Source organism: Penicillium waksmanii, assembly GCF_028829765.1.
Source record: "Penicillium waksmanii strain IBT 27052 chromosome Unknown utg000007l:1.0-4314555.0:1.0-4317578.0, whole genome shotgun sequence".
In the NCBI taxonomy this organism is placed as follows: domain Eukaryota; kingdom Fungi; phylum Ascomycota; class Eurotiomycetes; order Eurotiales; family Aspergillaceae; genus Penicillium; species Penicillium waksmanii.
In genome coordinates, this window is record NW_026643253.1 from 2,193,336 (window position 1) to 2,218,220 (window position 24,885).

A 24,885-nucleotide genomic window follows, 5' to 3' on the forward strand; every position below is an offset into this window, starting at 1 on the left:
CCCCAGGAAATCAATAGGACAAGGTGGAATGGAATGCTCTTGCACCAGAAAGGAGGATGCGCGGACAAGCACCGGAAGAAAATCCAAGCGGTCTGTGAGTTTTCAGGCAGAAACAAATCATGTCAGGCCAAAAAGGGCCGTGCTTGGCATCTGGTCACGTGCTGGATAGCAGAAAAGTCCGGGCGGTGAGGGTGGTCAGGGCGGTCAACCAACGGACCCAGCCTTAGCGCCCCAGAGAAAAAAAAAAAATAGTCCGCCGAAATCTTCCTCCTCTTCTTCCGCGCTCTACCACTCCTCGTGTTTGGTCTTGCCTTTGAAATTTTTCTTCACAAGGTCATTCCCCTTTTTTAACCTCCTAACTTTTAAGGAGAACCTCATTATGGGTACCGGAAAGAAGGAGGCCGCACGTAAAGTGCGGCAGGGAAAGCCTGACGATGGCATGGGCAATGTCACGACCAAAGGTGAAAACTTCTATCGGTATGTCTAGCTATGGTCAGAGGTCATTGGGTCACCTTTTCCTAACGAAATGCAGCACTGCGAAGCAGGCGAAGCACCTGAAAATGTTCAAGGATGGTAAACCTAGGCGCAACGCTGCTGGAGACATCACTGTCTCTGCCTCTTTCCAATCTCGCGATGCTCCCGTCGGTCGCATCGAGCCCAACCGTAAATGGTTCGGTAACACCCGAGTGATCTCACAAGAGGCACTCACTTCATTCCGTGAGGCTGTCGCCGAGCGTGCCGCGGATCCTTACCAGGTTCTTCTCAAGACCAACAAGCTGCCCATGAGCTTAATTCGGGACAATGACAACGTGAACGGACTCAAGCAACATCAGGCCAAGATGGAGGTTGAGAACAACCCATTCGCCGATACTTTTGGACCCAAGGCTCAGCGCAAGCGTGTCAAGCTTGGTGTCGCTTCTCTGGAGGACCTCGCTGGCTCCACTGCCGACCTGCACAAATCATACAATGACAAGATGGACAACGGCACCAACGACGATGGAACCCCCATCGTTGCAAGTGATGTTGGCTCAACTGTAGAGGTCTCTCTCACTACTGCCCGAGAGTCTGTATTCTCCAAGGGTCAGAGTAAGCGTATTTGGAACGAGCTTTACAAGGTCATTGATTCCTCCGATGTGATCATTCACGTTCTGGATGCCCGTGATCCGGACGGTACTCGCTGCCGCAGCGTTGAGAAATACGTTCACGACGAAGCTCCTCACAAGCATCTCATCTTTGTCTTGAACAAATGTGATCTCGTCCCAACCAAGATTGCTGTAAGTTTCGACTCTACCAAATTTCCCCCACTTCTTCATACCCCCGGCCTCTTTTGTCAATTTCGAGCGTTTTATTCTTCTTTTTTTTCCCCTTTTTTTTTTTTTTTTTTTGCTTTTCTTCGTCCGGCATTCACGCCGTTCCATCGCTAAGTCAAGGCTTCTTCCTACGACTCATGTCGTTGCTCTGCTCAATGGAGGTCTGTCTGTTACAGCTTTGGTAGATTGACACTTTCCCGCACCGAATTTCTTTCTGAAGCTAGGTTGACTGGTCTTCGTCTTGAAGGCCTGTCGCAAGGGACAGCCGTGTTTTGTTTTTGAGTAGAGTTCTGCCTCTGCCTTTTTCTGGTGGCTTGGTGGCAGAACTCTTAGTAACATCCCACACATTCTTGCCTTCTCACTCATCTTGTGTTTTGATTACAATATACTAACTTGTATCCGACACCAGGCTCAATGGGTCCGTTACCTGTCCAAGGACTACCCAACTCTCGCAATGCACGCCTCAATCAACAACTCTTTCGGCAAGGGTTCTTTGATCACACTGCTTCGACAGTTTTCATCTCTGCACTCCGACCGTAAGCAGATTTCCGTTGGTCTGATTGGTTACCCCAACACGGGCAAGTCTTCCATCATCAACACCCTTCGTGCCAAGAAGGTCTGCACCGTTGCTCCCATTCCCGGTGAAACCAAGGTGTGGCAGTACGTTACCCTCATGAAGAGAATTTACCTTATCGACTGTCCTGGTGTGGTCCCTCCCAACCAGAATGACACCGAGGAGGACATTTTGCTTCGTGGTGTCTGCCGTGTGGAGAACGTCCACAACCCAGAACAGTACATTCCCGCTGTTCTCCGTCGTGTCCAGCCCCAACATCTGGAGCGCACCTATTGCATCAAGGCACCTTCTGATGCCATTGATTTCCTCAGCCGCCTGGCTCGGAAGGGTGGTCGTCTACTGAAGGGTGGCGAGCCTGACCTGGATGGTGTCGCAAAGATGGTCATCAATGACTTCCTACGTGGAAAGATCCCCTGGTTCACTCCCCCGCCAAGGCCGCTGCGACCGAGGGCGAGGAGGAGAAGGAGGCGCCGGTAAAGGATGGCCGTGAAGGTCGTCTGGGTGAGATGGGACGCAAGCGCAAGATCAATGAGAAGACCGACGAGCCCGCCGAGGACGCCGAGGCCTCTGATTCTTCCGGACCCGAGTTTGAAGGCTTCAACGAAGGTGGCAACGATAGTGACAACGACTCCATTGCCAACCTGGAGATCAGCGATGTCGAGAGTGGTGAGGAGGATTGAACGCCTTGTGACACCGCGGGTGCAATCCCAATTTTCCAGTGTTTGGACTTTTGTCACCGCAACATGGCCTGCGACTCTTGAAATACAGAGCATGCATGAATGCCCATCACCCCCACTGCCAGCTGGGCTCATCTCCATTGTGGAAGGGCCCAGGTGTCTGACATCTGTATGATACCGGGTGGAAACGCCCGATCAGCAGCATTTTGTCGACAGCCACGTTCCCGGATTGCCAACCCAATCCGAAATGATCCCAAGATCATCAATGGCCAGCCAGGCCTACCCTGGTACTGACCCAGCCGAGTCCGGCCCGAGTCTGGCATCGAATGACCAGATCGCGACGAGCTGGTCCCACATGAGATACCCGATCCTCTAAGGAATCCAATGAAAATATTCTATCTATAATTACTAGTATTTTGTGACCTTCAAGTTGCGTATGAGTATTCTGTGCTCCTAGTAGATCTACCCAGGTGCCATTGACAATTGACCAACCATGCCAGTGAACAGTGGGTAGTACTTTTGCTGCCCTACTAGTACTGTTCAGGTCCTGCATCACCCACTCATTGTATTTAAGCTACACATATGCTGAGATACTTACCAGGAGATGAATCTGGAGCTAGTTACTCTCAAGGGATTCAACTCGCCGAGCTATAGAGTATCTTTGTCAACCACGACTTACTTTAAAGCAGCAAGTTCCACGGTTCACGGATCGTCCGGGGCACACCGCCCGCCTTTCAGTGGGGGTCTCCTTAGCACCTCGTCATCTCTCTTATCCGAGCTACACGCGCTCCTGGATTACGTCTTCGTCTTGGCTTTACTGCTCACCGCAATGTTCATGCAGTTATGCCGGACGACATGTCTATGATCCCTTATAATGGTGGGAACCTTGATGTTGTGCTGTAGGTCACCATATCATCATATTCTCTTTCATGACTGACCCCGAACTAGCCGACACAATGACTCGGTCGTGGTTTTGGACCGTGATTCCCAGCAGTTAGCTCTGCGAAATGCCGCAGATGCGCATGAGGGCAATCTGGAATTTTCAGACTGTCCCTGGTGCCACCGCCCCATGCGAGACAGCAGTAGAGGCAGACATCGTGGAACTGAGGACCCAGAGGCGGAATTCGTGAACCCGAACTACTTCCGTATGCTAAACAATAGCCTGCCAAGCTCAGCGAGTTCCTCACGACCTCCATCGCCTCGCCGCCGCCTCGTTCAACCTGCCCTTCCACGCGGTATCACTAGTGCTCCCTCACAACCGGCACCGGCACAGGCACCGCCGCCTCAGGGTATCTCCTCTGCAGCCTTCAGTCAGGACTACTTCAAACGATTCTTTGTCGAGGAAAAGGAGCTTGGCAAGGGTGGAAAAGGTGTTGTGCTTCTTGTTAAGCACATGCTAGATGGGGTCTCGCTCGGTCACTATGCTTGCAAACGTGTACCCGTCGGCGACGATCATGAATGGTTGGAAAAAGTACTTGGCGAAGTACAACTACTACAACATCTTTCGCACCAGAACCTAGTCTCATACCGACATGTGTGGCTGGAAAATGCCAAGATCAGCACATTCGGCCCGCCGGTGGCATGCGCCTTCATTTTACAGCAGTACTGCAACGCGGGCGATCTACATAATTACATATACGGCTCCGTACAGACGTCGACCACTGCACAGCAACTCAAAGATCGACTTAGGCGCAAATCGAGAGGGGAACCTGAGTCACGGGCTGGATTGGGTGGCCCACGGATTCTCCAACTGGATGAAATATATTCTTTCTTCAGAGATATAACCTCGGGCTTGCGGCATCTCCATATGAATGGGTATATTCATCGCGACTTGAAACCTAACAATTGTCTTCTCCACGACACGAGTGATGGGATCAGAGTGCTTGTGAGTGATTTCGGCGAAGTCCAGCAGCAGAACGCAATTCGGAAATCAACAGGCGCAACTGGAACTGTGTCATTCTGCGCACCTGAGGTGCTTCGACAGGATTTCCCCGATGGGCCCTTCGGCAACTTTTCTTTCAAATCAGACATATTCTCCCTCGGAATGATCCTCTACTTCCTTTGCTTCGCCGAACTCCCCTATGCCAGCGCCGATATAGTGCACGAGGAAAATGAGGACCTCGATCAGCTTCGGGCGGAAATTACTGGCTGGACCGGATTCGACAACGCACGCCGACGCCGACCCGATCTTCCTGAGAAACTTTATACATTCCTAGAACGTCTACTAGCTGTGGACCCCAACCGACGGCCAACTGCGGACGAAGTTCTTAACGGAATACAAGCCGGTGCCACTGGAAGCTTCCGCTTCAAAAGAAGCAGCTCAGTGAGTCCCGATCTCCCAGGTGGGCCTCGAATCCACCCGGCCGACAGCCCACAGCCATCAATGGAACGAGCTCTATCGCCAACGAAAAAGCTCCCCGCCCACAGCAGCCAGCTAGCATATCGTCGGGACTCAATGTTCGACTCTAACGGCTCCGGATCCGGAAGCAGCAGGACACCAGACCAAGACGCAGGTCTCGAGAATCCACCATCATCAATGAGTCCAGATCGAAACATAATCGTTCGCCAACAGCGATACTCCACCACCTCACCACCAGTCTCACCATCCAGACCCTCACACGAAGACACCCCAACCCCATCCCGATCCCACTCCCCCGTCCGCCCACAACATCTCCTCCCCCCCCCCGAGTCGATTTCCACACTTCGACATCCTGACCTCTATCTCCTCACCCGGTCTACAACTTTCCCTCTTCCTACTGAAAGTAGTCTCGGCCTTCCACCCTTGCTCACCGCTAGCGGTAAATGCATGGGTTCTATACCCGCTCGTCCTTCTAGCAGCCGCTACTTTTGGTATACATGACGTCCGGCTACAAATATCCGCATTGGTCGCGCATATTCTTGTCGTCGGTATTGGGATGCGGTTTGGCGTTCTTTGCGCTTGGCGTGCGGATTCGAATGGTGATACCTCGCCTTGGTCTTCACTCTGATGGTGGGAATAAGTACTACTAGTAGTAGTACCCCATTTATGTTTACACTCATGTTTTGCATGACCGTCCATGGAAACTTGAACGCAGTAACGATCGTGCAATATGAGTTTGGATCCTGGCGTACTAGGTAGCAAGGTATATTATGAATCAAGTATTATTCTTTTGGAATTAGTTTCGCGACTTAGTACGAAGTAGTAGTCATCTACAAAAACAAAATTCAGAAGTATGTCAGGACGTTAAAATAACCGCGTTTCAACAGATTCGGAATCCCCGCCGGCCCCGCGTCCCTGCAAAAAATGTCCGTAGGTATCCATGCAGACACCATACACACAAATTCTGCAGTTCGGCAGAGCGTTCTATGGCAGGGGCTCTGAAGGAATACCCGGACAGAGAATTGTCCCATATTTTGATCTTGGAATTTGTTATGTAGTAATACCATTGAGAGGTAAGACCACTCATCGTGGCAAAAGCCATGACGGACGAGATTCCTGTTAGCGCGGAGAAGAGGAAGGGAAAGAAAGGAGAGAGAAATACAGTAGAAAGGGAAGGGGGAGAGGGTGTTTGTCAAATCTACGCGCAAACGGAGAAACAAACAAAGAATGTCGTATAATGAATCGGTTTATATTGGGTATAAATTGTTGAATGCACATGGGCCGAAATGAAGAAATCAGGGCCATGGCGAAGATCAAACCCAACGGGTTATTACTTCATGCGAGCAGCCCTGAACTTACTGATACGCCTGGGCTCGATTTCACCCTCACGGATCTCGTATTCCGTGTCTTGTTCTTCGTCCATAAAACCGCCTTGTTCCTGGATCTTGCGGTTGCGGGCCTTGAAGAACTCGCTGGCAATTTGACCGCGGTGCATTTCCTCATCCAGCTCATCTAGTTCAGGAGCAGCGGCAGTACCGGAAACGACATCGCGTTCGACTAGTTTCTCGGCCAGGGTTTTGCCTTCGGGCGGCTGGGGACTGGACGAGGTTTCGGTGATGTCCGTAATTGGGGCTGAAAATGGCTTGGGTTCCTTTGGAGTGGCGGGGAACAAAGCTGGAGGGTTGCTTGCCGGAACGGCGTTGGTTTGTTTGCGAGCGAACCCAGGTTCTGATGGCTTAGAAGGTTTCAGAGATGATTCAGCCGGAGTGGAGTCCAGTCCATTGCAAGATGGCACAGCTGCCCGTGCAGTCTTGAATCGCGAGACCTTCTTGGGGGCATTGTTCGTGGATGGTTGAACGTCCGGGGCGCGGTTTGTTCGTTCCACGATGGCATCCGACAGTACAGTGACATCAGGCTGCTTTGTGGGAGGTGTTCTCTTCTCGGCGACGGGCGTGGGATCAGCAGCCGGTGCAATATCAAGATCTTCGGCGAAAGCAACCCGCTTCTTGGGTTTCTTGCCCTTGTCGGAGGACTCCACGCCAATTTGCTGAAGGTCTTGCGCAGATGGAGGGTTCTCGATATCCTGACGCATTTCCTCTGGTAGAGATTCGGTGTTTTTGCCAACGTTGTACATTCCACGAGCATTAAGTTTGGCTTCCAACTCCCGCATCTGCTGGTGATATTCCTCAGACAGCACGGTATGTGAGCGACCGTATACATCCTCATTTTCTTCTTCACCTGAGTCGAAGTCGTAATTTTCGTCATCGTCGAGCGAGAACTCGCTTCCCTCTTCGTCCAGTTCCAGCTCTGCGACAATGGCACCCACCTCGTCGATCCCATACTGAAGCATTTCTCGGCGTAGCCTCGCTTCATCGGGGGATTCGTCGACATCGGTGACAGGGGGTTGTTGACGGTCTTCGGCTGTCACGAGGGAGACAGGTCGTTCCAGATCGGGATCGTCATCTGGCACGACGTCGTTTGCCTCTGGGGTATGTACAGGGCATTCCAGGGAGTGGTTATGGTTTTCGTGGGCCACAGAGACCTCTGTCGGCGCTTCTTCTGCCCTATCACCTGCTGCGGTACTTGCAGTCGCGGGGTCTGGGTTCTCGGTAGATTGCTGAGTCTCTGGAATGTTCTGAACACCAACCTGCTTCAACACGTCAAGGAGCTGGGGCGCCTGATCACCGGGGGTGTTGATTGTGCTTGAGATGACCTCACCCTCTTCATCCAGCTCTTCCATGATCTCCCGCATGGGAAAGTCGTTGCCACCTTCGATGGGTATTTGGTCCTGCTCATCCAGCGCGTGCAACTCATTCTCAGCAGTCTGTAGTCTTTTCTCCATGGTAGCAACATTCTGTTTCACGTAGTCGATTCGCCGACCAAGGAGATCCACGACCTGTCCACGCGACCTAGACACGCCCTGGGAGCCAAGAATCTTCTGCATTTCCTCCTGGTCCACCAGTGTGCCTCCAAACTCGCGTCCCACCTCCAAGAAGTCTTCGGTCGAAGCACCGCTGTCGAGAGCTCCAATCTCCTCGCGAATTCCATCGTATTCGGCTTCCCAAGTTCTCCAGTGATATAGTGACTGTTGGAGCTGCAGGATGTTGTCTTCGAGAGTGAGGCGGCGCTGCTCGAGCGCGCCGAGATCGGGGTTGGGAATGCCCATGATAGAGAAGGTATGAGAAGGGGCTCGTATATCAGTATCACATAAATATACAGGTTTCTCCTATACGGCGTAGAGGTGAGGAGGAGTGTCGGAGATGCAAAAGAGAAAAGAGAGCAGAAGAGAGCAGACGGAAGGAAGAGAAAAAAGAGTGGGAGGCGCCGGAAAAAAAGCGGGGCCGAGATGAGTCTTATCTTATCGCCTCCATCAACTTCCATAGCTTGACTACGTCTCTCCGCTCTTCCCATCGCCACACCACTTCACACCACACCACCACCCTCATCATGGCATCCAAGGGGATCGACCGCCGGGATGAAGACGGTATGTCCACATATGAGCCCTTGCCATCTTTATTCCCCCAAACTAACAAGAATAGAGGTCTGCCCCGTCTGCAAGTCCTCACGGTATCTCAACCCGAACATGCGCTTCCTCATCAACCCAGAATGCTACCACAAAATGTGCGAATCCTGTGTCGACCGCATCTTCTCTTCCGGTCCATCAAATTGCCCCGTCGCCGGCTGCCGCAAAACCCTGCGCAAAAACCGTTTCCGCGCGCAGACCTTTGAAGACATCGGGGTGGAGAGAGAGGTAGACATTCGACGACGGGTGATGCAAATGTACGCCGACACTCTCTTCCTTCATTTCATTTCATTTTATTTCATTTCATTCCATCCCATGTCATTATCATACTGCAGTCCTATCTAACAAGCTATTCTTCACTTTACAGTCTCAACCGCCGCGAAGAAGAATTCGACACAAAACTCAACTACGACGATTTCCTCGAACAGCGCGAAGAAATAATAGCAAACCTCGTCTCCCGCACCAACGAAGCAAAAACAAACGCCCAACTAGCAAAATACGCCACAGAAAATGAACAATCGATCCGCGTTAACCTCGCCCTCGAAGAACAAGAAGCAACCTCCTTCCAAGCCCGCATGACCCTAGAACAAGAAGAAGCCCAACGCCGCCGCCAAATCGCACGCCAGGAATACGAGAACGAGCGCCGTGAGCTCCAGGCCGGACGAGAGGACATGTTGTCCCGACTTGCATCTGGTACTACGGCGGACGCAAATGCCATCGCGAGGGAAAGCAGTAAAGTGCATCTTAAGAAATCGTCTGCGCGGCGCAGTGAAGAGGAGCGCATTCGTCTTAAGCAAGCTGCGCTGCGGGGAAGTGAGACGAAGCGCGGTACGCCGCTGTCCAATTCTGAGATTGCGGGCACCGCGGATTCGGGCTTGATTAAGGGTCTGAAGAAGATCAAGACGCCTGAGCCGGAGAAACCATACGATCCGTTTATGGGGCTGGTTCCCGAGAAGAGGGATTACTTCACTTTGCAGGAGTCGTATCCTTCTGCGTTCTTGGAGCGGCAGCGCCAGAATGTGCAGGGTTCGGCTGGTGGGTATGATCTGCATGAGTATTACTCGCGCACTATGCTTGAGGCTTTTGCGGGGCTGGGTGTTTTTGTTGAAGAGGAAGTGTCGAAACGTGAAGCTGAGAAGAGTTCTCAGCCAACGGCCACTGAAGGCGCTGCGATTGCTGCCGTCAGTGGAAAATAATTGCTCAGATCCCATCCATCATACTATATAGTAGCATAGCGGCGGCGTCCTTTTTTCACATGCAGCAATATTATTTATTTACTACTAGTTAACTATAACTACTAACTACTCGATGAAATGAAATGAACAAGTCTGTCTGCATTCGCTGGAATCAATTTTATTACACACTATAGACCACGCTTCAATGAGCCGAACGCCAAACAAGACTTGAATTTAAAAAAGCATATGCATTGAATATCCACGCCAAAAACACGAGTTACAGGGGTTATCGAAAAAATCAATTTGGTTGGCACTATGCCCGACCAGTCAGCTCGGCAGTGCTCTCAATACCTTCCCAAGGAAGCTCAGATTCTCCTTCCACATCCAAATCCACCGATTTGGTCACATCAATACCAATCGACTCAAGAGTCTGCTCCATCTCTTGCTCTGTAATATGGTTGCCAGTCTTGTGGTCTTCCAAGACGTCGTAGAGGGCGTATATCTGGTCGGATTTCTGATCAATTTCTCTCATCAAGGTCTCGACCTTCTCCATTAGCGACTTGCGCTGGCGCTTGGCCATAGATGCGTCTAGCTTGTTGTATGCACTTTGGTATCCGGCAAGCTGCATCTTGAGATGGGAGAGCTCGTCTTCCAGAGCCTTCAGCACATTGGCGAGAGCCACGGCTGGTGGCTGGGACGGCCGAATGGTAGGTTCGGGGTTATGCACAGATGGCTCGGGCATGCGCTCAGACACCGGAACGGGCTGGGGAACATTGATGGGCTCATGATCACACTGGCCATCGTTGGGCAGAACATTTTTACAAACTGTGCAGTTCTTGCCGTTGTGCTGGGCGATGTCGTCAAGGGCTCGTTGGGCCGACTCGGGGAGGCGGGATGGGTTGCTGGCAGCAAAGTTTGCATGGCTCATTGTGATGTCGGGAAGAATAAAGGCAGATGTCATGTCTTCCTTCGGCGCACGCTTCTTGCGCGATGCCACGGAAGCAACAGAATGGTCGGAGTGGCGGCGATGGCGTTCGGCGGTAGGAACGACCAGGCTATCATCACCTTCAGTTGTCGCTACTGATCGGGAAGTAATATCGCCAGTCGCCGATGCAGGTCGAGGGATGGAGGGCTTGGGTTCGCGAAGAGAAGATTTGCGGGGAAGAGATGTCTTGAGGATACTCTGGCGAGTCGAGTTGGCTGTCTCATTTGCTGTCAAGTCCTTCGGGATACTTGAACGACGCTGCTTGCGCTGCAATCTCTCTTCCTCGAGTGTTCTCCGGAGTCGAGAGATCTCATTCTCCTGTAAAGTAATTGTTAGCGGATATTATGACGATTGTAATGAACTTCAACTCACGTCAATGACACTCAGCAAGGTCAGCTCATCAACGTCGGATGGCGCCCTGCTCTGTTCGGTTGCCTCCAACGGTTCGCTCACGTCTTCCAGAATGACCCGCTTGACACGTTGCTTGCTGGTATTGGGCTGTTTCCTGGAGCTCTTGGACTCGGACACGCGAGGAGCATCTGATCGATACTTCTTAGATCCGGATGTGCGCTTGGGGGTTGGCACGTTGATAGAGAAGAGCTCCTCCTCAGCCCGTTCCCTCTCTAGACGGTGAATCTCCTTGTCGACTTGGGTCGAGATCTTCGCACGAGAGTCATCTTGACGCCTGCCCTTGGGGTTAGATCGTGCACTGCGGGAAGTCAAATCGCGAGTGCTGCGACTCATATCACCACTGCGCTCTGTGTATACTTGGCTATCGTCAACCTCAGATGTGCTCGAGAGGGCTTCCGAGTCCCCGGTATCCTGCTCCCGGGTCTTGCCTGAGGAAAATCGAGATAGTTGAGACTTGAGGTCCATGTTCTCTTGTCGCAAGCCTTCGTTTTCAACTTTGAGTTCGCGAGTCTCGAGGTAGGCAACGCCAAGCTGTGAGATAGCCGATTCGCGCTCTTGGTTCATACGCTTGACCGCGGCCTCCTGCACTTGTGCCTTTCGATCGGCGATGTCGAGCTGATTTTGTAACGCCACATTGGCTGCTTCGAGCTCTGAAACTCGGTTAGTGAGATGGTAATATTGTAACAGATTCCTTTGGTGAACGTACTCTGGTTCTCATGGGCAGATCGCTTCGAGCCCTTCTTATAATCGCCTTCATCGGCCTCGTATTTGTCCGAGTGTCGAGATCGGTTCGCCTTAAGAGCGGCATTTTCGACACGGTAGTTCTCCAGTCGTTTCTCCGCATCGGATTTGAACATTGATAGTTCAGCAACCTTATCCTGCAACAGTCGCAGGTTCACGAACAATGCCTTCTCGTCGTCCGGGATGGGGACAGCGTCAAGAGGCAAGTGCTGACGTGTGAACGAGACATCAGTCTGGTCGTGGGGAGGAGACACAAATCGGGTAGAGCGGAGTTTTGATTGGCGGGGAAAGACAGGTGTTCCGTCTTCATAGACTCCAGATACAAGTTCGGAAATGTTGGGGAGGTCGGGAAGGAGGAAAGAGTTGCGAGTCATGGTGTCGCCCATGGTGTTGTTCTGCTTCTGCTGAGCTTGTGCCGAGCTGGTCTTGCGGGGAGTTCCTGCATTACTGTGGCCACTTGATTTGCGCATTTCCTTCGCGTAAGCTTCGCGAGACGCACGCTCCACGGCTTCAGCAATCTCGTGGGAGTGATTAGGGTTAGCAAAACGCGTCGATCGCGAGTTGGTCGGCGCTTGAACGGGTCGCTCATCTCCCAGGAAGGATCCATCGTATGATTCGCGCACTTTGGCGTGCATATCTGACAGAGAACGACGCTGGTCGCGTTGTTGGGATTTGGAAACTTGAGGGCTCATCGCTTCCTTCTGATTCTGAGCTTGTGTTGCCCGGCGCAATTGGGCGTCTTTGCGTAGGTTTTCGCTGACAGCGCGTCGTGCGCTACTGCGAACAGGCTGTTTCTGAGGAGTCGGGTACTCAACACGCACGGCGGGTGAAGAAGATCGAACGCTGTTTTCGAAGCTCATGATGGAGTCGCGCGAGTCATCCACGCGACGAGGCTTGCCAGCGGCGCGGCCAAGTTCCATGGACAAGCTGTGATCGGAGAATTCGTCCTCGGCTTGAACTTCGTCTTCGTCCGATGGCGATAATTGAGAGAAATCGGGGAAGGCGCGGTCGATGGTGGAGGTGTTGATGGCGAAGTCGGGCTCGTCGTCTATGTGGAATTCGCGTGTCGATGCCAGAGCTTCGTGCTCGGGGTCAAAATCCGACATAGTAAGACTCAAGTCCCGAGGCATGATCGAGAACTTGAACTTGAAAGTGAGGGTGAGGGTGAATGGGAGGGAGGATCGGATGGAGAAACAACAACACTTGAACTTGAAGTGGCTGGGAGGTTTGTTTTGGCGCGGGAATGTTTGGGGCGCGCGGGCCAATCACAATTCACCCTCGGCCCCACCTCCATACAAGAGCATCCATGGGTGAAGTACGGAGTATACATGGAGCAGAGTAAGAATGGCATGGGCTGAAAATATGATAATTTGTATATTTAATAGTAATTCAAAGCGTACTTTGATTGCTGGGACAGGAATTCCATGAAATTAGTAGTGTTTTACATCTTTAGACCGCAGCGGTCTGCAATATATATTTCAACTGGAAGTACCTTGTACATCCTTTGTGTATACTGCCCATCATCTAGCACTGGGTTAATTTGAACGTATAGCACCTAACTACCACTACTAGTACTACTAGTAATACTCCTTGTATCACCTGGACGTAGAATTACCCAAGAAGCCGCTCTTGATGATATGGAAAACCTTATCTCTGTCCATGAATTAACAAATTCTGAAACGCAGCGACTTTGACGGCATTTCGGCAAATGATACATAGTACGCCACTCGATACCTAGGCTTGGAAGTAAGACCAGATGATACTTGAGATCCACATCTCGTGCCCAGGTTGAATATCGAAATAATGATGTGAGTTCCGCTCTCAGACAAAATGCAATTGTGGATCAAGCGTGCTTTGTTTAACAGACTCAGACCGGGACATTGCCATTTTTGGGCTCCTGCATACCTTTGTGACTATCCGTGAAAGTCTCGGCTGGATACGAAGCCACTAGGTGGTCAATGATGCGGGGATCGCCATCGTTTTGAACAGAGACATTTCTCTAAATCCTTCCAAGGTTGCATAAGACATCTCGAGCAACAGGAAATATAACATAGCCCAATTATTACTCGCAAGAAATCATATCAATCTTCATTTTCATCGTCCTCAATTGCCTTGATTGTATAGTCCTCTAGCGACTTCGGCATTTATACACCTACGCTTTATAGCTATAGACCGAATCGAACGCCATGGCGCATCTCACAACCATGGTCCCCCTTTTATGTCTGCTTTTCTTGTTAGTGGAACTCGAAGGTACGTGTCTTCTAGTGACCTGAACCAGACAGTGGAATTTCACACTTATTTCACAGAAGCTAAGATATCATAATTGCAGGGCTACCTTCAGTGCACCTTGACGGTACGGGTCTGCTGGTTATAAAGCAAGACAGTAGGATTTCACATTTAAACAATAGAAGCTAACGCATAGCAATTGCAGGGATACTTCTCATAGCATTGATCCCCGCGCTCATATGGTGTGGGATTCGTCTGGAAAGAAGCCGGATGCAGACTAGGCCAGCTCAAGATTCCCACGAAGATTCCCACGAAGACACACCATCAGAGGCACTTGGCTATAAAGTACCTGAGAGCGATGATATTTTTCTTTATTGCTTTCGCCAGGTCATTGACCGGACCGTTGAGCAAGTAAGAAGACAAACTCAAGCTGCTGAGTAGTCAGATGGGTTTATACTAGAATAGACCAGTGCTTGTTTTCAGTTTGTCAAATAAATAATATTCTTACCGTTCCATACTATGGCAGGAAATTCTGTATCAGTCGATTCCTCGGTAAAGGATCCTTCGGCGTGATTTAGGTGGGAATTTATCAGCCTTTCTAGTGTCATCGACTATCTTTGAAGGGTTGAATTACCGGTTGCGTAAATGGAAGCCCCGTAGAGTTTGTTTAGCCAATACTAGAAGACATTGGTCCAATGTAGTATAGTTGGGATGGAGCAGCAATACAATCCACTGCTGGAAAACATCTTCATTGTCGCCCCTAAAGTCGCATCCATGCTGATTTCAGCATGGGAGCACCCAGAAGCCCCCTAAAAAGAAGGTAAACTAGCATTGCCAATACAAAAGGAGAAATTTGAGTGTTGAAATATGAGCCCTTTGTTTTGAACCCTTTTTATTGAAACTGACTGCTTTCTTATTGTTTATTTCGTAAACCCTTTCTACCTAAATGCCTTTTCTTTGGCGAGTTAGAACTCCCAAGTAAACAAAGGCTATTGTTCCAACTAAATACAAGCAGAAAGAACAAATCTCGAGGTCTATAAATGCATACAAGTTCCTCAAGATTCATGCCATTAAACCACTCATCAGCTAAAGCAGGGGCTCAGAGCTTATCGCAGCCCTATTGTATGACGACTTGTATACAGTTTCAGAATCTCGAGAGGTATTCATTTTAAGTCTTCATTATGGGCCAGTCTATATCACAGATCTTTGGGGGCGTAGACCCCTGGTACGTACCATCGGACACATTGGAGGAGTTGGAGAGTTGGTTCACAGAACCATATGATGAGCGAACCCATAGACTGGTTGTGCGTATTAGCCAGATCAGGTGGAGGGCAATGCCAGCGAATCCTAGTCTGGCTATTGTGCCCCTTGAGTTTCGTAAGGCATTTGAAAGCTCGCTAGACAATATTCTTGACGAGTGCCAGTGCGATGATTGGAAAACCGAGTGGTGGATATATCGTATTTGGAATTTGCTTGAATGGGCTGTTGAGGACTTGGATTTCAGAAACGTGTCGGCATCCACCTTGGAGCAGTTTCAGAGACTGGTTGATATGAGAGTCGAAGAAAGAAGCACAGAGCCTCAAATAGTGCTTCGGTTATACGTTGATAGAATGAGAGTTATGTTCTATATGCTGGATTTTGGACTTTCTGAGTGGTTCATGTATTCATTTGCAAGCTGGCTTCGTTGCCGAAATTTGCCACCCATGCCAGCCTATCTAGAATACATGGACGCTCCGTTCGAGTGGGATCCAATCGAGAATCCGCAAAATCCAATCGAGCGTTCAATTTCTGACCTGACTCGTAGGCCCATTGAAAACCTACTCGAACCTGAGCAGGTAGGGGAGTGTGGTATTTGCCGAGAAGAAGTAGAAGCTGGAACGGAAGTTACTGTTCTAGAGCCATTCTGTTCTCATTGGTTTCATACCGGATGCATTCATTATGTGTTGAGAATGAACTCGGGAAGAAAATTATGCCCGGCTTGCCGTACTCACATTGTCCTTGAGGAACAGTAAGTCATTGCCTGTTTTCATAGCTCTTATAGTACCCTTTCCTACCTTTTCCAGTTTTGGAATTTATTCTGCTCATTCTAGTAGTAGTATAACTGAATCTTATTTAAATTTTTCATCTTGCTTCATCCACCTCTCCAACGCTGTAGATACCGTAGAAATAATCTCTGGAATTTTTAATACTTAATCAAAGCACATACGTCATTCAGATTTTAGCTCGTATTCTGACTCATTTCGGAGTTGGATGCTCTCGCACAGTATGTACAATACATTTGCCAAGCCATGTTCGTATTCGGCAAAATCAGTGCTTTGTTAAGTTGAATCTTTTCCCTCTCGCTTTGTTACCCTCACATCAACTCCGGAGTACAAGCGTTTGTTCCAGAACATGGAAAGTAAAGCGCCCGGAAGTTCCCCGCTACTGCACTGGGAGGCTATGGCAGCAGCCTGGGATGAAGGGATGGGCGACGAAGGCAATCAATACTTTTCCGCCCTGGAGCTTCCAGTTCTAAAGAGGTTGGTGAATATTCGTCCCGAAGCTCGGGGCTTGGATCTTGCGACAGGAAATGGACTCGTCGCTCGGTGGCTAGCTCAAGAAGGGGCCTCTGTACTTGCAACAGATGGATCGGAGGCAATGCTAGAACGAGCGCGCGCTCGTACCGCCCTTTGGTATGAGCGGGGCCAGCTTCCACAAGGCAAGATCGCCTTTGATATCTTAGATGTGACAGATAACGAGTCATGGAAGAAGATGATTTCCAGTCATCCTGATATGGTAATTTGAAATCGATTATATCTCGGAATCCTTTCACCCATGTCATGAGTCGACTAACTCAAAGGCCAGAACAAAGGATTCGACGTGATAACCATGAATATGGCTCTCATGGATATTCCGGATCTTGAACCTCTTGCTGCGGGGTTGCCAAAGATTCTACGAAAGAATGGGTGGTAAGTCTAACCCCTAGAAACTAGTTTCTAATCTTCTAGACCGCTCAAAGATTTACTATTCCAGCTTCGTGGCTACGCTACTGCATCCTATTTTCTTTACGTCAGGTGCCGACCGGCAATTGACGGTTCATGAGAATCCTCGGACCGGTGAAAGAGAGTTTGATCTAGCAATTGTTATGAGAAAATACTTCGATGTCCCCCCAGCTAGACAGCTGCCCTTTACCGAGAATACAGAGTCACCGCCTCCAGTATGAAGAGCCAATCTTCGTTCAACATTGTATTTTGTATTAACTTTCATCTAGTTTAGCTTTCATCGCCCTTTGCAGGAGCTATTTGCACCGTTCTTCAAAAATGGATTGGTACTTGATGCCCTGGAAGAGACGAATTTTGACGAGACCTTTCAAGACTCAGGTAGACCGCATGCCGCAAGAAACTTTACCCAATTTCCAAAAATACTTGCGTTTAGGATGAGACAAGCAAATCTGAATGAATAATTAATTGTGTTGGTCCCGTTGATGCTGCACAAAGAAACCCAACTATTATTAGCGGACAATCTCTCTTTGGAAGTGATACAAAGACCATTGTTATAAGGAGTCTGAAAGGGAGAGCGAGGGATGAGGATGAAATTCGGCGATGCTCAATGAATACATTGAACGAGATCTAGTATTATTAAATCCGAGATATCGGTAATCCTACTCAGAGAATATGACATCTCCACCGTATATAAAGAGCTGGTTTCCTAAGTAACACGGGTCGAGGAATACTCCTGATAATCTGCCACCATGACTCGGAATTGGGCCTCTGTTACTCTCAGTAAACTCTTTGGTGAGGATGTCACTTTCGAAGAACGAGTTTGCATTCCATACTCACCCTGCTCACCCCTTTGCTCAGTGAGCAGATGAAATAATTTTTAGTCAAAAGCTATTAGGAACTGCACGTGACTATGGGGCTTGCTGGTTCCTGCGGGGGTGGTGGTACCTTGGCGATCTGGAAATTGAGGGCGTTGGTACAGTAAGTGCCAACATCGACCAACAGATGATTATATTCAAGCTCAGAATGGCAAGCCTTGCGCGTATTTCCACCCAGTTGTCTATACAATACTGGTGGCTTCATCACCAGTGAGATCCACGGCATAAATACATGTACCTAATGAACAAGGCAACGAGATTTCAGTGGCTAGTGAAAATGGGATAAGGAGAGAACAAAGTAGCTTTAGAATGACGTAAATGCTATTCATACCCTAGATGGTGGATTATCTTCTGAGAGCGCGAAGAATATAACTCGACCTGATGAACAACCGATTGCCACAGTTGTTGCAGATAAAGCAAATAAAGAGGGATCGGATGGTCGATACTCTGCAGGCAACCATAACAAGTTGCATCCATTATAGGTTACCCAGGAAGAGTCATCACTTAAGCCATACCCATATATTCCTGAAAAGGTCAAACGGTAGGCGCTGGACTCAACAGGGCCAGTAGATCCTAAAATTAATCTACCAATGTTTGTATGAAGATGGTTGGGCGTGGTTTTATCAAATTGGAGGAGGCGAGGAGAGTAGATATTGAGGGTTGACGCGCACTGGCCGGAGGCTGGATCCCAGATCTTGACGGTCTTATCAAGGGACGCTGATGCGAGTCGGCTTCCATCTAGTGACCAGGCAATTAGGTTGACAAGGCTAGTATGCCCTTCAAGGATAGACACGCTCTGGCCAGTGACCGGACTCCATATCCTGATAGTTTTATCCCATGACGATGATGCGAGTTGGCTTCCATCGGGCAACCAGGCAACCGAGTGGGCAGGGCCAGTATGCCCCTCGAGGGTAAATACGCACTGGCCGGTGGCTGGATCCCAGATCCTGACAGTTTTATCTCCCGACGCTGATGCGAGTCGACTTCCATCTGGTGACCAGGCAATCGAGTGGATAATATCAGTATGCCCCTTGAGGGTAGATACACCCTGGCTAGTGACAGGACTCCAGATCCTGACAGTTTTATCTCCTGACGCTGATGCGAGTCGACTTCCATCTGGTGACCAGGCAATCGAGTGGATAATATCAGTATGCCCCTTGAGGGTAGATACACCCTGGCTAGTGACAGGACTCCAGATCCTGACAGTTTTATCACTTGACGCTGATGCGAGTCGGCTTCCATCTGGCGACCAGGCAATCGAGTTAACAGGGCCAGTATGTCCCTCGAGGGTGGACGAACACTGGCTGGTGGCCGGATCCCAGATCCTGACAGTTTTATTAAGGGACGCTGATGCGAGTCGGCTTCCATCTGGCGACCAGGTAATCAAGTTGACAGAGCCAGTATGCTCCTCGAGGGTAGACGTACACTGGCTGTTGGCCAGATCCCAGATCCTGACGGTCTTATCAAAGGACGCTGATGCGAGTCGGCTTCCATCTGGCGACCAGGCAATCGAGTTAACAAGGCCAGCATGCCCCTCAAGGGTTGACGCACACTGGCGGGAAGCTGGATCCCAGATCATGACGGTCTTATCAAGGGACGCTGATGCGAGTCGGCTTCTATCTGGTGACCAGGCAATCGAGTGGACAGAGCCAGTATGCCCCTCGAGGGTAGATATGCTCTGGCCAGTGACCGGATCCCAGACCCTGATAGTATTATCCCATGACGCTGATGCGAGTTGGCTTCCATCTGGTGACCAGGCAATCGAGTGGGCAGAGCCAGTATGTCCCTCGAGGATAAATATGCTCTGGCCAGTGACCGGATCCCAGACCCTGATAGTATTATCCCATGACGCTGATGCGAGTTGGCTTCTATTTGGCGACCAGGCAATCGAGTTAACAAAGTCAGTATGCCCCTCGAGGGTAAATACACACTGGCCGGTGGCTGGATCCCAGATCCTGACGGTTTTATCTCCTGACGCTGATGCGAGTCGGCTTCCATCTGGTGACCAGGCGATCGAGCTTACCCATTTATTATGTCCCTCTAAGGTTAACACATAATTACCTGTAATAAGCTCCCAGGTCCTGACAGTATTATCATGGGATGCTGATGCAAGTCGACTTCCATCTGGTGACCAGGCAATCGAGTGGATAAGGTCAGTATGCCCCTCGAGGGTAGATATACTCTGGCTAGTGACAGGACTCCAGATCCTGACAGTACTATCTCCTGACGCTGATGCGAGTCGGCTTCCATTTGGCGACCAGGCAATCGAGCTAACAGGGCCAGTATGCCCCTCGAGGGTGGACGCACACTGGCCGGTGGCCGGATCCCAGATCCTGACAGTCTTATCATTTGACGCTGATGCGAGTCGGCTTCCATCTGGCGACCAGGCAATCAAGTTGACCCATCCATAATGCCCCTCAAGGGTTTGAAGACATAAACTCCAGCTCTCATCTACTTTTGGGCTATTTAAAATCCAATCTGGTTTCTCTTTCTGATAACATATTTTCGTGATACTTTGGGTTGGGCTAAAGACAAGGCCTGAACTGTATACTTGAAGGAGGCTGCTTTCGATTGCCTGTCTGTAGTATCGAATGAACCGGGACGCATCTTGAACTCGGTCTAGAAGAACCTGTGACGTTCCCTTTGTCTATAAGGCGGTCTCTGGTTAAAAGTCGAAGATATTTTCGGAACTTACATAATCACTCACCTGAAGAAAGTCCTCTAGCTTCAGCATAGCCATTATGCCCTCTGATACGCTTCCTAAAATGCCGAGAACTTCGAGCCAGTGAAGATATTTTTGCCGTAGAAAACAATCCAGGCATCCTCCATCATCAAGGCTGTGATCCTTGACTTCACCACACCAACCTTCCCGAAGGTGGTCAACCCAATACACACACGCGTACTTGGCGGGTGCCAAAGGATTCGGACTTGGTTGTGTAAATTCCTCGACTGGAGTTCCAACAAGCTTAATATCGAAGATATTACGTCGAAGTGTTCTGGACATAGTTTGTAGAGATCGCGAGAAAATTGCAAGATGTTCGGCTTCTTTGTCTCCTTGAAACACCTCGATTTGCGCCTTTTCGAGTAGAAATTCCTTTGCAGACTGATGGACGAAAACAATAATGTTCTCACGTAAATTCAGGAAAGAGCCACAAATAGAGATAATCTCCAGTAGCGCTTCATAGTCATCAGAGAGATTATTAGGTATTTCAACTAGGGCGGTCAGTTCGTCAAGAGTGATAGGCCGATACACTATTGACATAACAGCCAATATTCGCTTACAGAGCTCAGCATCTTCAGACTTTCGAACCTGATCAATCATTCGACTATACAAAGCATCCAGTCCGGGAGGGAACTCCTTAAGCTTCTTAAGGACATGTCTCCGCGATGTTCTGTTAAGATCTTGACAAACCAGGGCCACCCAGAGGAAAGTGCCTTGCGAGTTTGACGACAAGTGGCGATAAACAGTATCACGGATTTTATCGTTATACCTTTTGACTTCTCCCAATTGGCGAACCTTATGCCGAATGAACGTTCGGACAGCGTCAGATACAGATGCGTTATTTAGCTCTAGTGAGATAGGCGCAGTCTGAGTTGCAGTATCCAGACGCTCTTCGATACTAGGCCAATTGCGGCTCGAAACAATCCACTTCACGTGCGAGTGGGCAGATGATTCCTGGACAACCAATTCCAGAAGGAAAGGGAGATCTGTTGTGCATTCGTCTAGCGCATCAATCACCAGATATGTGTCCCGTATGGTCGGATCTTTCAAAATATCAGTGAAGATCTTCGAGAGGGCATTCCATGCATTTATATCCTCAAATAGTGCCTTCCCCGCTTGGTCGTACCGGCTTCGTACATGAGAGAGAAGAGATGGCTGCTTCTCGACTAGTGAATATACCAAGCCACGAAGAACAGCAGTGGCATTATTGATTCGCACGTCGGTAACTTGGCAGAAAAAAAAGGAGATGTTCGCATTATACCCAAACGATAGGGTCAATTCGTCGATGATACCGCACAGAAGCATTGTCTTACCCTTTCCAGGATCACCCCTGATCCAGATGAGACGGTTGCTCTGGCTGTCTTGCCATTGTTTAAACTGCTCGTTGTCTAAGATCCAGCGATATGAGTCTTTGAGCAACCCTCCGTTGGTTTGTTCAATACGGTCTTTGTCATCTTCAGGACTAGTCGTTCGAAGATCCCGTAGACACGCTTGGTTTAATGACGATTCCGATTGTGCTGAGCAACCACACTAATTAGCCATGTTCTGTTAGAGCCGTATTTTTCCTACACTCACAGAACTGTGCATTTATATGACCATAGTTCTGTCCGACTTGGAGCCCTGAGTTAGGACCGTCATATGATATATTAGTTGCCATGATAGTACTCGAATCGGGTAGATGCTAGGTGACATGGAAGTTGGCACCGCCAAGTTGACAGTGTACCCCGCAATCAGATGACCGACCAGGTTAACCAAAGAGCCAATCTTCTCTCTCATATTCCCGATATACCCGCTGCTGTTAGATTGTTTCCCTCTCTATTCTCATAATGAGTGGTGGCTATGCAGCTCCAGCATATTTGCTCTTACGGTTCTACCTGCTTCTCATAGAAAAAAAGCCTCTTATTACCACTGACTCTTTGGAGGTATAACTGAATTCGAACATCCCTCTACTGACCCAATAACCTTAGAGAGAAATAATCAAAAAAGCCAATAATCTGAGAATAAACTGTAACAAGCTTAAAGTTAATGTGCAAAATAATGCCTTTGCCTCGCAGAAACGTCAGTGAATCTCATGGGGACCAGCCACACCCGAGGTAGGGCAAAGAAAACATAGCCGTCAAGTCAATTGGGCACCGCTGGGAGATAATTCAGCGGTCTGGTCAAGTGATCTGTTTGAATTCTTCGCAGTGGCCTATTCGTTTGTGTTACAGAGGAAGCGACGAGCAGTCCTAATTTGAATCCTGCACTGAATGAAGAAGCCAGAGTCTGGATTCTCGAGGATTAGTTTAAGATCTAGATGATTCTCTAAAATTACCTTGTAAATATTACAGAAATTAGCTTTGTATGCCTCCTCAGTGGTATGTGACTCTAGCTATTTGTGGTATTCTCTTTTGGTATATTAACTTTTTTTGAACTTCTCTACTTGTATCATGTGGTTAGGGTTTGAAAGAGCATCTCTCTGTTTGCGGCATGGAAACCGACGTCGGGTGTTTCTGTATCAATGCTTGATTTGCTATGAGGCAGTTGAGCCCGGAACGATTGTCACATATCTACATCATTTCTGCTCACACTGGTTCGATACCAAGTGTCTCATAATGTGGCTAACGATCCAGTCTGCACATCCGAGCTGTCCAATGTGCAGAACTGAAGTGAATCTTGATGATAGGTCCATAGAAGAGATGGAATTTTGGGGCCGTTACTATGACTGGGAGGGTGATGATCATATTATCGATGATACTGAATGGCGTGTCATTAATGGATCGGCTGATCCATGGGATATTTACCAGAGTCTAGAAGAATGATATCATAGATCTTAATTGATCATTCCACAACTTTCATACATGGTAGACTTCAAGACGCCTACTAAATTCTAGTACAGCAAGATTTCTAAAGGTTATCAGTCAGTGGCCAGGGAGCGGACCATAATTGCCCGAATTATAATTATCTCGTCAGGTGAATGCCAGAAACCCGAAGCATGATTGGAAATGCCATTATCGAATCTTACTTCCTTGGAACTTTGAAATTGAATCAGCTGCCAAATATCCATTAAAATTCGAGCAGAGAGAAAATTCGGCCTTTCAAGGCCGAACAATAGGTTTCAGATTCATAGAGCAATTATCTACCTTTATACACAACAAAGCCCGATTGAACGAACCTCGGAACACAAAGAACCACAGGGGAATTTGTTTCTGGAATTAACCAACATTCCTTTGTGTGTATACTCGCTGCTTTATGAACAAAAGGGATTGAGACGAGCACAAAAATGAGCTTCAATTCCAACTACGAAATTGAAGTATCTAGATTACAGCCCAACTTTCGTCATATTTCTCCACACCACTGATACTTGCGCTCGACTGCTTGTTGTACTATCCCTGAGCCACAGCTGTATCATCTCTTCAATCATCATGACCGAGCACATGCGAAGTTTGCGAGCCCTGGGCATCATGACGCCGAGGCTCATTGGTGAGGATGTAGATCAATCCTTCTTCTCACAAAACAGACGACTCGATAGTCTTGTTAGCTACCAAGAACATGTATTGATTGGTCAGGCCCCCCCTTCGCAGCTTTCCCCTCGAAATGCGAGCCCTATGCCTTCACGTGCTGGGAGGTGCACTGAGCCAGGCCAGAAACAACGACGGATATCTAGAATACTACGACCGACAGCTTTGGGATCTGGCCGAGATGGTACTTCAGCCAGATCAGAACGGGCGTCGATGTGTGTCCCGTTGTATCCCAGCATACATTCAGCAGATGAGACTAAATAGACATTTTATTCATCTAACATACGTTGAGCTTACACAGGTTATCTACAACTGGATCCTTATTTTCCAAAGCGAAGAGGCTGCCGTTAGTGAGCATATCATGTCTTGTATTGTAACAATCTTCTCTCAATTCCTTGCTGATCAGATTAGAACCCGAGAACGGCAAATCGCTCGCTTTTTGAAATGCGAGAAGGTCGAGATGGGCTCAGAGTTTTGCGATGATTGCCCCATTTGTGTGGAGGAAGTTAAACCCGGTGAATATATCACAACCCTTGCTCCATTCTGTACTCACTGGTTCAACAGCGGCTGCATTAATACATGGATGATGAGCGACAACGAAGGGAATAATACGTGCCCTATGTGTCGGACGAGACTTGACTTGAGTGGACGAGTGCCCCGTTACAATTAATATAAAAGATACAAAAGACAACATTTCATATAATTCAATGTTGGATATCTGCAAACGGCTCCATAAACTTCACGTAAGTTTCATCCTATGTAATATTGATCGCCAGGAAAAGGCACATATGTATATCCTGCAAAGAAACACCCGAGGAGTTAAATT

General features: G+C 48.9%; 9 protein-coding genes across 9 annotated transcripts; 6 read left to right on the forward strand and 3 right to left on the reverse strand.

Annotated features, from left to right (window-relative positions):
• Positions 1-379: 379 nt before the first annotated feature.
• Positions 380-2,564, forward strand: N7481_007649 (putative GTPase NOG2; the record flags this gene model as incomplete). Its single annotated transcript, XM_057266868.1, has 4 exons — positions 380-477; positions 533-1,274; positions 1,720-2,265; positions 2,319-2,564. 4 exons carry the CDS (start codon positions 380-382, stop codon positions 2,562-2,564), a joined length of 1,632 nt encoding a protein of 543 aa, XP_057121069.1.
• An 840-nt stretch (positions 2,565-3,404) lies between these two features.
• On the forward strand, positions 3,405-5,548 carry N7481_007650 (protein kinase IKS1; the record flags this gene model as incomplete). Its single annotated transcript, XM_057266869.1, has 3 exons — positions 3,405-3,460; positions 3,510-5,359; positions 5,397-5,548. The coding sequence occupies 3 exons, from the start codon at positions 3,405-3,407 to the stop codon at positions 5,546-5,548; spliced, it is 2,058 nt and encodes a 685-aa protein (XP_057121070.1).
• Positions 5,549-6,250: 702 nt separating this feature from the next.
• Positions 6,251-8,086, reverse strand: N7481_007651 (prefoldin-like protein; the record flags this gene model as incomplete). The annotated part of the gene is made up of 1 exon (XM_057266870.1): positions 6,251-8,086. The coding sequence occupies one exon, from the start codon at positions 8,084-8,086 to the stop codon at positions 6,251-6,253; it is 1,836 nt and encodes a 611-aa protein (XP_057121071.1).
• Positions 8,087-8,367: 281 nt separating this feature from the next.
• Positions 8,368-9,639, forward strand: N7481_007652 (TFIIH/NER complex subunit TFB3; the record flags this gene model as incomplete). Its single annotated transcript, XM_057266871.1, has 3 exons — positions 8,368-8,404; positions 8,460-8,700; positions 8,811-9,639. 3 exons carry the CDS (start codon positions 8,368-8,370, stop codon positions 9,637-9,639), a joined length of 1,107 nt encoding a protein of 368 aa, XP_057121072.1.
• Positions 9,640-9,931: 292 nt separating this feature from the next.
• Positions 9,932-12,885, reverse strand: N7481_007653 (uncharacterized protein; the record flags this gene model as incomplete). The annotated part of the gene is made up of 3 exons (XM_057266872.1): positions 9,932-10,921; positions 10,976-11,664; positions 11,721-12,885. The coding sequence occupies 3 exons, from the start codon at positions 12,883-12,885 to the stop codon at positions 9,932-9,934; spliced, it is 2,844 nt and encodes a 947-aa protein (XP_057121073.1).
• Positions 12,886-16,372: 3,487 nt separating this feature from the next.
• N7481_007654 (class I SAM-dependent methyltransferase) lies at positions 16,373-17,423 on the forward strand (the record flags this gene model as incomplete). The annotated part of the gene is made up of 4 exons (XM_057266873.1): positions 16,373-16,756; positions 16,826-16,929; positions 16,994-17,177; positions 17,232-17,423. 4 exons carry the CDS (start codon positions 16,373-16,375, stop codon positions 17,421-17,423), a joined length of 864 nt encoding a protein of 287 aa, XP_057121074.1.
• A 288-nt stretch (positions 17,424-17,711) lies between these two features.
• Positions 17,712-18,051, forward strand: N7481_007655 (uncharacterized protein; the record flags this gene model as incomplete). Its single annotated transcript, XM_057266874.1, has 2 exons — positions 17,712-17,780; positions 17,851-18,051. 2 exons carry the CDS (start codon positions 17,712-17,714, stop codon positions 18,049-18,051), a joined length of 270 nt encoding a protein of 89 aa, XP_057121075.1.
• A 320-nt stretch (positions 18,052-18,371) lies between these two features.
• Positions 18,372-22,216, reverse strand: N7481_007656 (uncharacterized protein; the record flags this gene model as incomplete). Its single annotated transcript, XM_057266875.1, has 5 exons — positions 18,372-18,385; positions 18,426-20,484; positions 20,545-21,050; positions 21,120-22,076; positions 22,135-22,216. The coding sequence occupies 5 exons, from the start codon at positions 22,214-22,216 to the stop codon at positions 18,372-18,374; spliced, it is 3,618 nt and encodes a 1,205-aa protein (XP_057121076.1).
• A 1,919-nt stretch (positions 22,217-24,135) lies between these two features.
• N7481_007657 (uncharacterized protein) lies at positions 24,136-24,729 on the forward strand (the record flags this gene model as incomplete). Its single annotated transcript, XM_057266876.1, has 2 exons — positions 24,136-24,243; positions 24,361-24,729. The coding sequence occupies 2 exons, from the start codon at positions 24,136-24,138 to the stop codon at positions 24,727-24,729; spliced, it is 477 nt and encodes a 158-aa protein (XP_057121077.1).
• Positions 24,730-24,885: the final 156 nt, after the last annotated feature.